Source organism: Chlorocebus sabaeus, chromosome 22 (genome assembly GCF_047675955.1).
Source record: "Chlorocebus sabaeus isolate Y175 chromosome 22, mChlSab1.0.hap1, whole genome shotgun sequence".
Classification (NCBI taxonomy): Eukaryota; Metazoa; Chordata; class Mammalia; order Primates; family Cercopithecidae; genus Chlorocebus; species Chlorocebus sabaeus.
The window spans coordinates 92,429,083-92,442,425 of NC_132925.1; the positions used below are offsets into that span (position 1 = coordinate 92,429,083).

General features: G+C 55.8%; 1 protein-coding gene across 3 annotated transcripts in view; it reads left to right on the forward strand.

The window, feature by feature from the left end:
• Positions 1 to 13,343, forward strand: part of SCAP (SREBF chaperone) — a 70,381-nt gene that overhangs the window by 52,836 nt on the left and 4,202 nt on the right. For all 3 annotated transcript variants that reach the window (XM_007984051.3, XM_007984052.3, XM_073010260.1), the window contains exons 4-15: positions 2,967 to 3,124; positions 3,967 to 4,187; positions 4,371 to 4,476; positions 5,454 to 5,626; positions 6,013 to 6,139; positions 7,574 to 7,686; positions 9,085 to 9,179; positions 10,595 to 10,693; positions 10,852 to 11,070; positions 11,921 to 12,297; positions 12,782 to 12,970; positions 13,103 to 13,304. In XM_007984051.3, coding sequence (XP_007982242.2) covers positions 2,967 to 3,124; positions 3,967 to 4,187; positions 4,371 to 4,476; positions 5,454 to 5,626; positions 6,013 to 6,139; positions 7,574 to 7,686; positions 9,085 to 9,179; positions 10,595 to 10,693; positions 10,852 to 11,070; positions 11,921 to 12,297; positions 12,782 to 12,970; positions 13,103 to 13,304 — 2,079 coding nt within the window. The remainder of the gene's footprint in view (positions 1 to 2,966; positions 3,125 to 3,966; positions 4,188 to 4,370; positions 4,477 to 5,453; positions 5,627 to 6,012; positions 6,140 to 7,573; positions 7,687 to 9,084; positions 9,180 to 10,594; positions 10,694 to 10,851; positions 11,071 to 11,920; positions 12,298 to 12,781; positions 12,971 to 13,102; positions 13,305 to 13,343) is intronic.

Sequence of the window (13,343 nt, forward strand, 5' to 3'; positions counted from 1 at the left end):
GCCTCCCGAGTAGCTGGGACTACAGGCACCCGCCACCTCGCCCGGCTAGTTTTTTGTATTTTTAGTAGAGACGGGGTTTCACCGTGTTAGCCAGGATGGTCTCAATCTCCTGACCTCGTGATCCGCCCGTCTCGGCCTCCCAAAGTGCTGGGATTACAGGCTTGAGCCACCGCGCCCGGCCGTTTTTTGTATTTTTTTTAGTAGAGACGGGGTTTCACCGTGTTAGCCAGGATGGTCTCGATCTCCTGACCTCGTGATCCGCCCGTCTCGGCCTCCCAAAGTGCTGGGATTACAGGATTGAGCCACCGCGCCCGGCCGCCTCTCACTGTTAAGAGTCTTTTGCCTAGGGGCATCTGGACCCCACTGGCCCTTACTTCCTCCATCACCCACTCAAGATACCAGTGTTTCTATGTCCATTTCTCTCTTGAATATTAAGTAGGGACTGTGGGAGCTCAGCACAGTGAGTGTGGGCCCTGCCCACCTCTTCCTTACCAGGTTAGTGCTCCTTCCCTGCTCAGGCCTGTGTGAGCTTCTGGTCACAGCCTGTGGCAGCCAGCTCCATCCAGGTGCCTCTGTACCTCCCAGCAGCTTTTAGTGGCTGAGTGTGGTACAGAAGACAAAGTGGATGAGGCCTTTTGTTCCCAGAGCCCTCACTAAGGCACAGCCACATCAAGTTCACAAGGCTCAGATGGTTGCCTCTGGTTCCCTTGTGCCCAGGGTCCCAGGAGGCATTAACTTGCTGTGCTTGCTCAGCATCTTGGCCCTTCCCTATGCTGTAACCTGGAGTACTGCGTCGGTGAGTGGCCCTATGACCTCCCCTTCATCCACACACATGTCCCTTGGAGTTCCTGACTGCAGCCCAGGCGTGGGGACAGCCCCTCATCCCTCAGCTGGGCTGGGCCCTGCCCCCTTCAGTCCATAGCTCGCAGTACACCACTGTCTAGGACCGTCTTTCCTTGTCTCCAGTTGTCGCCACCTCCAGGGGAGTCTTTCCAGAGCACTACTTTCATCAGGTTGCCCCTTCACCTCAGAGACACTGGGCTTCGCTTTGTCAATTGATTAAAATTCTGACAGCTTAGTCAGGCTTCAGTCTAAGCCTGCTTATCATCTTCCTTGTAATTTCTGTTATCCCCTGACAGGTTTCCTTGGTGCCTTCTGTGCTCTCAGCATCCCTTGCAACTCACATTCCCTCCTGCCCCTCTCCTACCTATTCTTTTCTAACTTTATGGCTCCACTTAGCTTCTCCTGGGCCGTACTCTTGCCATGGCTGACCCAGCATGTTTTGAGGTGCTCCGTGACATGCCTGTCACTGAGGGTTGCATGTGTGAACATGCTTGTCATTTACATCCCTGTTAAGCTCTTGAAGGGTAGATGGCAGATTCTAGTGAGAAAAGTGTGTGATATTTAGTGAGGGGACCTTGGTTTGAGTCCTTGCACCACTCTGCCTGGAGTGTGAAGCTCTAGGCGGGCACGATGCCTGAGCCTTCCTTGCTTCTCATCAGGCTGTTGTGAGGGTCAGATGAAGTGAAGTGCCTGATTGTTCATTGCTGATATTTCTGCTAATCTCTCAGACACTGTTTGTATGCGTGTGTGGTGTGTGCATGCATCTTGATGCTGCAGGGTGAATGTCGTTGTTCCACTTTCACAGTGAGGAAATTGAAATCCAGAGATGTCAAAAGTGTTTCCAAGGTCATATGTTTGGAAAGCTGTGATTTAAAATTGGGTCCTTTGATCTTCAAAACCCGCTACTCGGCTGCAAGTGACAAAACCTGGATCAGTAAGACAGGCTACATGCTTTGGGGAGTGTGGAGTCTATAGTGCGGTCAGCAGACATGTTCCATAAAGGGCTAGATAGTAAGCATTTAGGCTTTGCGGGCCAGACGGCCTCTGTTGCAGTCATAGACAATAGTAATGGTAGGGGTGTGGCTGTGCTTCAGTAAAAATTGGAGGTGGAAAAATAGGCACTAACCAGCCTGGGCAACATAGTGAGACCCCATCTCTACAGAAAATAAAGAAGTTAGCCAGGTGTGGCACTTTGGGAGGCCAAGATGGGAGGATCGCTTGAGCCCAGGAGTTCAAGACCAGCCTGGCAACATAGTGATACCCTGTCCCTACAAAACATTTTTGAAAATTAGGCGTGGTGCACACCTCTAGTCTCAGCTACTTGGTGGGTGGGGGTGCTGAGGTGGGAGGATCTCTTGACCCTGGGAGATTGAGGTTGCAGTGAGCCATGATTGGGCAACAGAGCAAGACCCTGTCTCAAAAAGAAAAACAGGCGTGGGCCCTAATTTGGCCTACAGGCCATAGTTTGCCTACACCTGGTCCCACATACGCTTTGCCCATAGTAGATGTGTTATTGAGCAAAAGAGGCTCGCTGCCCAATGTGCTAGAAGCCAATACTTACAACACTGAGATTTGGGGAAAAGAAAGCTTTATATTGAAGGTTGACTCCCTAGGAGACAGGAGTCCAGCTCACATCTGTCTCCCTGTGCTGGCTTTAAGGCAGTAATTTTATTAGAAAAGGTTTAGAGGGTGGATACTAGGATTAGCAGATGATTGGTGGAAGGAAGGGGGATTTCTGGAAAGTCCTTGAGCATGCCCGGTTATCTCTTGATGCCACCTCATGCATCTCATGTGCAAATTCCAGGGGAGTTAGTATGAAACATGCAGTGGAAATTCAGGCTGTGACGGCGGCAGGGTCATTCTGCACAACTCCAGTCGGCCATCTTGGTTCCAGCTTATTTCAGCCAGTTCTTTTATCTCATAAGCGGAGGGAGTTTCTGGGTTTCAGCAAATTGTTTCTTTTCTTATCTGCCATCCTGCAAACTCAAGAACTTGTGTTAGTCATTGGTTTCTTTAACTCTGTGGGGCATGGTTTCTGATGCCCATTAAATCCCTTGAATTGGACCGTGTTCCTTCCTCCTGTGCTCAGCTGCCCTTTCTGCCCTCCCTCATTTCTTCTGCAGTATGTGGGTGCCCCGGTGGCTTACGTCCAGCAGATATTTGTGAAGTCCTCAGTGTTTCCCTGGCACAAGAACCTCCTGGCAGTAGATGTATTTCGTTCACCTTTGTCCCGGGCATTCCAACTGGTGGAGGAGATCCGGAACCACGTGCTGAGAGACAGGTACCCCCTCAGGGACCCTTGCCTCCCTAAATCCCCTTCTGTACTGAAGGGAGAGTTACAGTCCTCAGTGTAACTCCAGTGAGCCAGTCAGCTCTGCAGAGATAGAACAAGCAAGAAGGATGGAGGGTGAGCCAGCCTTGAATTTCTCAGCATCCTTGTGGGTCCACAGTGGCTGCATTCCCCTTAGACCTATGCAGATGGCACACACATAGCCCTGAGTCTCATCCTTACATCTCAGATGGAGTCAGTGTCCACTGAGCTGACTCATGACCCACGTGGCTTCCTGCCTGTGGGTTATGGTGTGAATGTAATGGTGGTGTCTCTGCCGACGAGAAGCAAGCTCTACCGGGGGGTACCTTCTGAAGCCCCAGCCCAGGTTGTGCTCCCCTGCCTGTCAGTGGGTCCCTGGGTTATGCTGGCTCGGCATACAATGTGTGTAATTGGCAAGCTGCATCACTGCCAGGTTTTAGTTAGCTAGTGGCGTTGACAGATATTTTGGTGAACTAAATGAAGCCCCAGATTTACCCCAGTCCCTCCTCACCCACTGAACTGGCCAGGGTGTTTTAGTGGGCGGGATTGTGCATGCTCTCATAGTACACTTGCCTGTCCTCAATGCTGACGGGCTTTTGGGCTTCAGATGCGCTTAAAGTCAGACAGCCACATGGTTAGGTTATTGGCCACCTGGAAGTACTTTCCCCTGCTGCCCTAGTGGTCAGGCTCTTTGGCGTTACCAGAGAGCAAATGTGGGGTATTGAAGAACAGACAGAGGACATCCCCTAAGTACCGCAGATCTGCCCTGTGGTGGCAGACACAGCAGGTTCCTTGTCCTGTCTCCTGTGCAGCTCTGGGACCAGGAGCTTGGAGGAGTTGTGTCTGCAAGTGACCGACCTGCTGCCAGGCCTCAGGAAGCTCAGGAACCTACTCCCTGAGCATGGATGCCTGCTGCTGTCCCCTGGGAATTTCTGGCAGAATGACCGGGAACGCTTCCATGCTGATCCTGACATCATTGGGACCATCCACCAGCACGAGCCTAAAACCCTGCAGACTTCAGCCACGCTCAAAGGTAGCTGCAGTACAAGTTCCCTTCAGACCTGCAAGGGTGCCCATTGGTCGCTGTTTTTTTGATGTGTACTTAGGCAGATAAGGGTTTACCCTTTGTTCCCAGGGTGAGGGTGAAAAAGGGGTCCTTGGTGGCTCTGCAGTAGCTGTCATTTCTTTGTCAGTACCTGCTGGTTTCTACTTGCAGACTTGTTGTTTGGTGTTCCCGGGAAGTACAGCGGGGTGAGCCTCTACACCAGGAAGAGGATGGTCTCCTACACCATCACCCTGGTCTTCCAGCGCTACCATGCCAAGTAAGATTGACAGCACCCTGGGCTCTTGACTGGTCTGCTGGGTGACATGAGGCTTTGAGTAGTCCCTCTTCTGGTTAGAGTGTTCTGAATGCCCCCCTGGAAACTTGGAGAGTTTCCAGGCCTCCTGTTGAAATGTTTACATCCCTTAGACTAGATGATACTGTCTACCACATTTTAATGGGGATGACCTGACAGCTGGTTAAGCATAGGGGACTAACGCAGGGCTGGCAGTCTCAGTGTCCTGGTGCCTCCTTTGGTCTCTCTTGAGCCTAGGGCAGGCATCCCCAGCTGGTTGCTAGTGAGCCCTGTATGCCCTGAGTCCTTCCCAGTGGGGCACTGCAGGCACCTCCCTAACTGGCAACGGCACTCGAGGTGCTTCTGATCACCTCTCCTGGGCCTTTGGCAATCAAGAGTGTTGGAGGCCAGGCGTGGGGGCTCATGCCTGTAATCCCAGATGCTGGGAGGCTGAGACGGGCAGATCACGAGGTCAGGAGATCGAGACCATCCTGGCTAACACAGTGAAACCCCGTCTCTACTAAAAATACAAAAAATTAGCCGGGCGAGGTGGCAGGCGCCTGTAGTCCCAGCTACTCAGGAGGCTGAGGCAGGAGAATGGCGTGAACCTGGGAGGCGGAGCTTGCAGTGAGCCCTGATCTCACCACTGCACTCCAGCCTGGGCGACAGAGCGAGACTCTGTCTCAAAAAATAAAATAGGAAAATAAATAAAAAGCGAGTGTAGAGTAGGTCTGGAAAGGGAGGCTGAGAAAGGAGCAGGAGGGGCTCCTGAGAAAACTTTGCCCCTCTGTGATTTTCCCAGCGCCCCTGGAGACTACAGAGAAGCTCAGGCACCAGAGAGAAGTTCCCTTCCAACACAGGGGCAGGAGGGAGGTCCTAATGGACCCTCTGTCCAGGGATTGTCTTTGTCCCCGGAACCAAGAGCAACACTTCCGTCTACCCCCACCCTGCTCCTTCACCAGGTTCCTGGGCAGCCTGCGTGCCCGCCTGATGCTTCTGCACCCCAGTCCCAACTGCAGCCTTCGGGCAGAGAGCCTGGTCCACGTGCACTTCAAGGAGGAGATTGGTGTCGCTGAGCTCATCCCCCTTGTGACCACCTACATCATCTTGTTTGCCTACATCTACTTCTCCACGCGTAGGTTCATGGCAGGGAGACCGGGAGCTTTCTCCAAGCTAAATGGGCATTTCCATGTCACCTGCTTCCCTGCCTCTGGAGGTGGCTTGGGCTAGAGAGATAGAACACACCTGGTGGTCATCAGAGCTCGGGCTTTATCTCCCAGCAGGGTCTTAGGAGCTTGGGTGGGGGCCGGGGCTCTTCTCACTTTCAGCCCCTTCCTGGGTTAGAGTTCCTAAAAGGTGTACTATGTCCATGACACTGGGAAGTACTTGTGCCTGTCCCTTTCCTTTGGTGAAACCAGGAGCTTTCCCTTCCTCAACTGTCAGGGCAACCTACTCCCGAGAGCCCCTGTGGGCCGGGGGCTGTGGGAGGGGCTGCCCTGATGTGCCCTCTCTGCCCTCCAGGGAAGATCGACATGGTCAAGTCCAAGTGGGGGCTGGCCCTGGCTGCCGTGGTCACAGTGCTCAGCTCGCTGCTCATGTCTGTGGGACTCTGCACACTCTTCGGCCTGACGCCCACCCTCAATGGCGGGTAGGTCCCCAGCAGGCTCCACTGGGCCACAGGGTGGGCTCAGGCCAGAGAGCCTTGCACTTCTGGGTACTTGGCCTTCCCTGGACTGGGTGTTTGCTGTGACCTCACGTCTTCATGTTGTCGTTTTTGACATTTAAGAGGTACATTTCTTCCTCTTCTTTGTCTGGCTTGTATTCATACTAGTGTTTGTACATAGCATATCTAGCTATAGTGAGTGTCCATATGTACAGAAGTGTGTATTTGTGGCCTGGGTGTGTATATATGGGGTGTGTGTTGGTATGTGTGTTTGTGTATACATGAGTATGTATTGCATGTGTGTAGTCGGATTTGTGCATCTGTGTTTATATATTCTATATACACACACCACACACACACTGCAGCTTGATGGCTTAAGCCACTGGAGGTGTGAGATAGAGAAGAGAACATTTCTTTTTTTTCATAATTAGAACATTTAAATGCCTCATTTTAGAGGAAGCTCTTTGGAAGATATGAGCACACTGTAATTTGTTGCCTTTTCCACCGATGTTTACTTTCCCCTTGCCGCTCCTCTCTGAACCTTAGTCTGGAAGCCCTTCCCTTGGCTTGTCGTTAGGCTTTGATCTTGGCTCTGGATAGGCCCACCTGCCTGTCTGTTAATGGTTATTAATGGATTATGGATTGGCCTGTCCCCCACCTTGGACCATCAGGCTGGTCGTATGAAAAGCGATGTCGTGTTTTGTTTCTGGTAGTTTCCTTGCTCTTAGATACCTGCTGCCTTTCCTGAGCCTGATAGTGTTAAACACCGCCCTCCCATACCGTCTGCCGTACCCTCTACAGGGGCCCTCCCTTCCTTCGGCTCCAAAGCAGAGGTCCCGCAAGTTATAACTCAGCTGGCGTTCCTCGCACATAGACTTTCTTAGGTTCTGCTGCGGGGAGTGTGGGACGGTGGGCTCAGATAGCTGGGAGAGCTTTCTGTAGGAACAGTTGTTCTCCGCACACAGCTTCTCAACAAAGGTGAGTGGGCCTTCAGGGTGGTTTCATCTCCTTGCATATTTAGCTGTGATGGGTCCACCCAGAGTTACTGGCGTGGGTTTTGGCAGCAGTCATTGTCTTTAGCCAGCAGTCCTCCTGGGAAGGGCGGGGAGAAGTGTGGTCTAGCAGTGGCGCTGCACAGCTCTCCCTGAGGGGCCTCTCCCAGCCCCCCTGAGCCAGATGGCTAGAGACAGGACAGCTGCTGGCCCCTCCACAAGGCTCTGGAGCCTGCCTGAAAGCTGAGCACTGTGTAGATGCAGGCCTTGTTGGGTGAGGTGGACAGGGGAGGGTTTCTGCCCAGTGGTTGTGGGAGTCACTCAGCAGCCCCTGTAACAGGCTGGAAACCCCATAGCCTTCCTGAGGGCCCAAGTCTGTTGGGAACCACCACAGCACTGTCCTCACCTTCTCCTTCTCTGTCCCCAGCGAGATTTTCCCCTACCTTGTGGTGGTTATTGGGTTAGAGAATGTGTTGGTGCTCACCAAGTCCGTGGTCTCAACCCCGGTAGACCTGGAGGTGAAGCTGCGGATCGCCCAAGGTAACACAGTGGGAGAGTTGGGCAGGGGGCTGCAGGAGGGGCTGGAGAGGGGCCTGTTCCTCTTGCTGCTGACGCTCTGTGAGCAAACAGCCCCTGAAATGTCCCTTGCTCTTGCCTCCAGCATAATATGCAGTGGGCCACTGGGCCCTGGCAGCTCTTGAGTGTGTGCCCTGGGGAGCCATGGGGCCACTGGAGCGTACTTCGTCCTGGTTCATGTGTCAATAAAGGACGTGCCATGGCTCACACCTTCACACCTGTAATCTCAGCACTTTGGGAGGCTGAGGCAGGTGGATCACTTGAGCCCAGGAGTTCGAGACCAGCCTGGGTAACATGGTGAAACCCCATCTCTACAAAAGATACAAAAATTAGCAGGGCATAGTGGCATGCACCTGTGGTCGCACCTACTCAAGAGGCTGAGGTGGGAGGATTGCTTGAGCCTGGGAGGTCAAAGCTGCAGTGAGCTGTAATCACGCCACTGCACTTCAGTGTGGGTGGGGCTTGTATTTGGTGGTGACTTTCTGTTTGGGGATTTTAGTGCCTAGTATTTTCTCTTACTGCCTCACTCCAGCACACTAGCCCAAGCCCCAGGGTCTGGCCATTTCAGAGATGCTGCCTTCATGGCTGCCAGAAAAGCTCCCTTTGGCCCTGCTGGTAGAAGCTAGGGATCTGGGGTTTTGGGGAAAATGAGAAAAGGGAGAAGCGGCCTTGAAGGTCTGGTCACTTGAGCGTCTTCCTCCTCGTCACCTCCTGTCACCCTGTGTCTGTGAGGAACAGGACTGTAGGCAGCTGTCCATTCATCCAGCAAACCTCTGTGAGCCTCTGTGATAAGCCAGGCCCCGTGTTGGATATGGAGTTAGGAAGACATGGGGCGAAATAGTCCTTGCCCAGTAGGAGCACAGAGCTTTAGACATGTGACAGTGTGATAGCATGGGATCAGGGCTCACCACAGGAAGGGGCTTGAGGAAAAACGCAGCCAGCTCCTCCACCCCCTGAGTGCTTCTGCCATGTGGCTGGTGGGCACACTGTCATGCTGGCCCATACAGACCAGACAAGAACCACATGCGGAGGTTGGATGTGGCTGGAGTGGGTGGCACTTGGCTTTCCTCGTGGATTTTCTCATCTCCACTCTGCCGCTTCCCCCTTCTGATGGTTATAGCTCTCCCCTGCACCCTCCAGGCTGTGAACACCTGTTCCCTGTAGCAGCTGTGTGGTGGTGACAGCCCCTTAGAGTCTGGGCATTAGCAGGGCCCTGAGGGTTGGGGTGCTTTGGTGGAATGGCTGCTTCAGAGGGCTGGGGGCCCTCCCCATGCCTCTGCCACTCCGAGGCTCTTGAGGTTGTGTGAGTCATGTTGCTGAGTGACCACTTGCTGCCCTGTGCCCTGTTGCCACCCTCTGCAGGCCTAAGCAGCGAGAGCTGGTCCATCATGAAGAACATGGCCACGGAGCTGGGCATCATCCTCATTGGCTACTTCACCCTAGTGCCTGCCATCCAGGTAAGGCCCCAAGGCCTGCCACCTGGATGAGCATGGAAGCAACTGCTGTGCTCCCCAGCTGTGCAGCCATGGGCAGGGTGCTCCCCTCTTCAGCACAGGCATCCTTGCCTCTGAGGTGGGACCTCTTTGCCTGGCAAGCGGATCACTATAGCACACAGATGGCCCCTGGCACGCCTGACTCAGAAGTGCTCAGCAAACTCTGGCTGGGTTCCGAGATTGAGTGCCTAGCCAGGCAGGCTCTGCGCTTGACCCTCTCTTCCTACCCCTCCCTGCCTGCTTCCCCTTCAGCCAGGTGGCAGGAGGAGGCTGCAAGGGCATGGCAGAAACTGGGGACTGGCTGTGCCATTTCAGTCACACCTGTTTCCCATTTCTGAGGGAGAAGCACCGTGGGGTTCCTAGACCCTTCCTCCGGTCTCCTCCTTTGGCCCTGACCCATGCTGCAATCTCCAGACAAGAGGCCTTGCCTGGCCTGACCTGTGGAGGGCCACCACCCATTGCCCAGAGTGATCCTGCTCTTGGCAAAGTGCCCTTGCTCAGCTGTGGGCTGTAAGCAGAGGTGGAGGTGGCCCTGCACTGAGCTGGAACCTCAGACTGATGCCGGCCATTCCAAAAGGAGTTGCAGGAAGGGGAGGATGCCATCTTTTCTCCCCCATCTTTCCCCCAGGGCTGGCAGGCCAGCTGAGAGATGGGGGTGAACAGAGAACAGATGAGCTGTGGGCTGCTTCTCCTGGAACACAGTAGTATCTGCAGGATAGGGTAGTCTTGGGACATTAGAGCTGAGACAACCACTGTGCCACTATCTGTACCCCCATGGTCTTAGCCCAGATCTGAGTAGCACTGTGGTGATGCGCTAGAGGTCTCAACACCAACATCTCAGAAAATTCTGTCTGCTGACAGAGCTTGGGGAGCAGAGAGCTCACCCTTTTTCAATTTTAGAGGAGAGTTAATCCCTCTCTCTCTCCATTGTTCCAGGGCAGTTGCTGGCTAGGAACCTTTGAGAGCCCCTGAATCAGGCCTGGGCTCTGGCTGGGTTGGTGATGCATGAGCAGGGCGGGGGCTCAGTGGGGAAGGACTTTTTGGGGAGCAGGCTGGTGGGGCTTAGAGGTTTCCAGGTTGGATCAGGCCTTCAGTCCTCTCTAGGGGGACCGGAAGATTCAAGGAAGGTACTCCCCCCTCCCCGCTCCCCTTTCAGCCCTTTCTGAAGAAAGTGTGAGGGTTTCTGCTGCCCCCTGGTGGAGACAGGGTGAGCTGCTAGTGGTATGTGAGCTGAGGACCAACCAGCATCTCTCTTCATCTCTGTTGCTGCCCTGCCGGTTCTGAGGTGGCTGCAGTCCGGGCACTGCTCCTCTAGGGCTGGGGCAGTCAGGTCATGGCACCGCCTCCCCTCCACCCCACCCCGTGTGCTCTGATTCCAGGAGTTCTGTCTCTTTGCCGTCGTGGGGCTGGTGTCTGACTTCTTCCTTCAGATGCTGTTTTTCACCACTGTCCTGTCCATTGACATTCGCCGGATGGAGGTAGGAGTGGGCTGAGCCTTGCCCCGCCCACCTCCTCAGCCCTGGCTGTACTGAGGGAGTCCTGGGTGAGAAGGGTGTGGACCTTGGGCAGGGCAGTGGTCCTGTGCGGGCGCCCTCTGGATGGTGGACTCGGGCCCTGACCACTGTGCCCCCAACAGCTAGCGGACCTGAACAAGCGGCTGCCCCCTGAGGCCTGCCTACCCTCAGCCAAGCCAGTGGGGCAGCCAACGCGCTACGAGCGGCAGCTGGCTGTGCGGCCGTCCACACCCCACACCATCACGTTGCAGCCGTCTTCCTTCCGAAACCTGCGGCTCCCCAAGAGGCTGCGTGTTGTCTACTTCCTGGCCCGCACCCGCCTGGCACAGCGTCTCATCATGGTACCTGCCACCCCTGCCCTGCCCTCTTCTGGAGGGCCAGCGCTCCAGGCCCCTTGTGGTGCTGCACTTGGCCTTAGAGTGGCGAGGGATGCTCCTCAGGCTCTGGTGGCCCCTGGAAACCTGGCTCTGGGGAGCTGCCTGTTGTGTCCTCCTTGCCCAGACCCTGGTGGCTTCTGAGGAGACAAGCCTGTGGGAGAAGCAGCTCCAGGGCTCTCAGGTACAGGAGCCATCCTCTCCTGAGAGTGGCCCAGGACAGGAGCCTGTTAGTCGAGTGCTCTGGGATGGACCCACCTGTGGCCACCACATTTCCCTGGGCCACATTTCATCAGCCGCTGCGTGGTGTGCAGACAGTGGAAAGTGCTGGGCAAAATCAGTCACCAGCTGGGCTGCGCTGGCTGTGGGGCACCAGTGCCTCTCCCAGGGAGCTGAACTGAGACGGGAGGAAGGCTGAGGCCCCCTGAGACTAGGCCCTCTGGGGGACTCTGGAATAGGTCAGGCAGCTGGCCCTCTGGCCATGCTGACCATATGAATGGTAGCAGCTTTCTGACCCCAGCTGAAGCGGAGATTAGGGACGGGGACATTCTGTGTCAAACCTCAGGGTGGTTCAGTGTATTTCCAGGCCAAGAAACTCAGCCCCTAACTGTGGAAAGGGAAGCAGGCCCTCCAGCAGCAAGTGCTGGCAGGTGTTAGCAGGAGGACTTGGAGAGGCAGGAGGAAAGCACACAGTGGGGCCTGTGTCCTCTCTCCATCCCTAGGCCTCAGGTCCCCGTGCTGCTTCCTCTCAGCATGAGGGCTGAAGCTGCTGGGGTTGAGGCCCATTCCTCCCACTGAGTACCGTGCTCCACTGCAGGCTGGCACCGTTGTCTGGATTGGCATCCTGGTATACACAGACCCAGCAGGGCTGCGCACCTACCTCGCTGCCCAGGTGACAGAACAGAGCCCACTTGGTGAGGGAGCCCTGGCTCCCATGCCCGTGCCTAGTGGCATGCTGCCTGCCAGCCACCCGGACCCTGCCTTCTCCATCTTCCCACCTGATGCCCCTAAGCTACCTGAGAACCAGACATCGCCAGGCGAGCCACCTGAGCATGGAGGTCCAGCAGAGGTTGTCCATGACAGCCCAGTCCCAGAGGTAACCTGGGGGCCTGAGGATGAGGAACTTTGGAGGAAATTGTCCTTCCGCCACTGGCCAACGCTCTTCAGCTATTACAACATCACACTGGCCAAGAGGTGAGCTGGGCCATGCCAGGTGCCACCTCCTCACTTGATGGTGTCAACTCACCATCCCCTTTCCCCAATGTAGGAGGCCCACAGTTTGAATTCTGCAAATAATTAAAACAATTCATAAGGTTGTGAGGTGGGAACTGGTGGTGTAGGCAGCCATAACCCAAGAGCAACCCCAGGTTCCTCTGAGGAGTCACAGGTGGCTGCCAGCCCTCGCTAGAATGAGACCCACCCACCTGTGCCAGGAGTGGGGAGGGAGATACCCCACACGGTCAGAAGGGCTGCTTGGTTGCTGGTATCTAGGACAGCAAGGTTGGCTGCTAAGCTGGGCTGGGGAGGGACCTACCTCTGTCCCCAACCCCCATGCTGGGAGAGTCTGGCCGGTGGAGCTGAGGCCTGCCTGGGGAGGAGGGAGCGGACTGGCTGGCAGGCACAGTAGGAGGAAGCCTTGGGAGGCCCCCCGCTGAGGCTGCCCACTGTCCGGATCCAGGTACATCAGCCTGCTGCCCGTCATCCCAGTCACACTCCGCCTGAACCCGAGGGAGGCCCTGGAGGGCCGGCACCCTCAGGATGGCCGCAGTGCCTGGCCCCCACCGGGGCCCATACCTGCTGGGCACTGGGAAGCGGGACCCAAGGGCCCAGGTGGGGTGCAGGCCCATGGAGACGTCACACTGTACAAGTAAGGTTGCTGGGTGGGGTGGGGTGGGATAGAGTGCGGGGAGGGGGACGGGTGGGCAAGAGTAGTGGAGAGGGAGGAGGGGAGGGGACAGGCTATGAGGTGTGTCTCACAGCAGTCCGCCTTCCCGTGCAGGGTGGCGGCACTGGGTCTAGCCGCGGGCATTGTGTTGGTGCTGCTGCTGCTCTGCCTGTACCGTGTGCTGTGCCCGCGCAACTACGGGCAGCCGGGCAGCGGGCCCGGGCGGCGGAGGCGTGGAGAGCTGCCCTGCGATGACTACGGCTATGCCCCACCTGAGACGGAGATTGTGCCGCTGGTCCTGCGCGGCCACCTCATGGTGAGCAGGGGCACAGCGGCCAGGCAGGGGAGGGCTGGG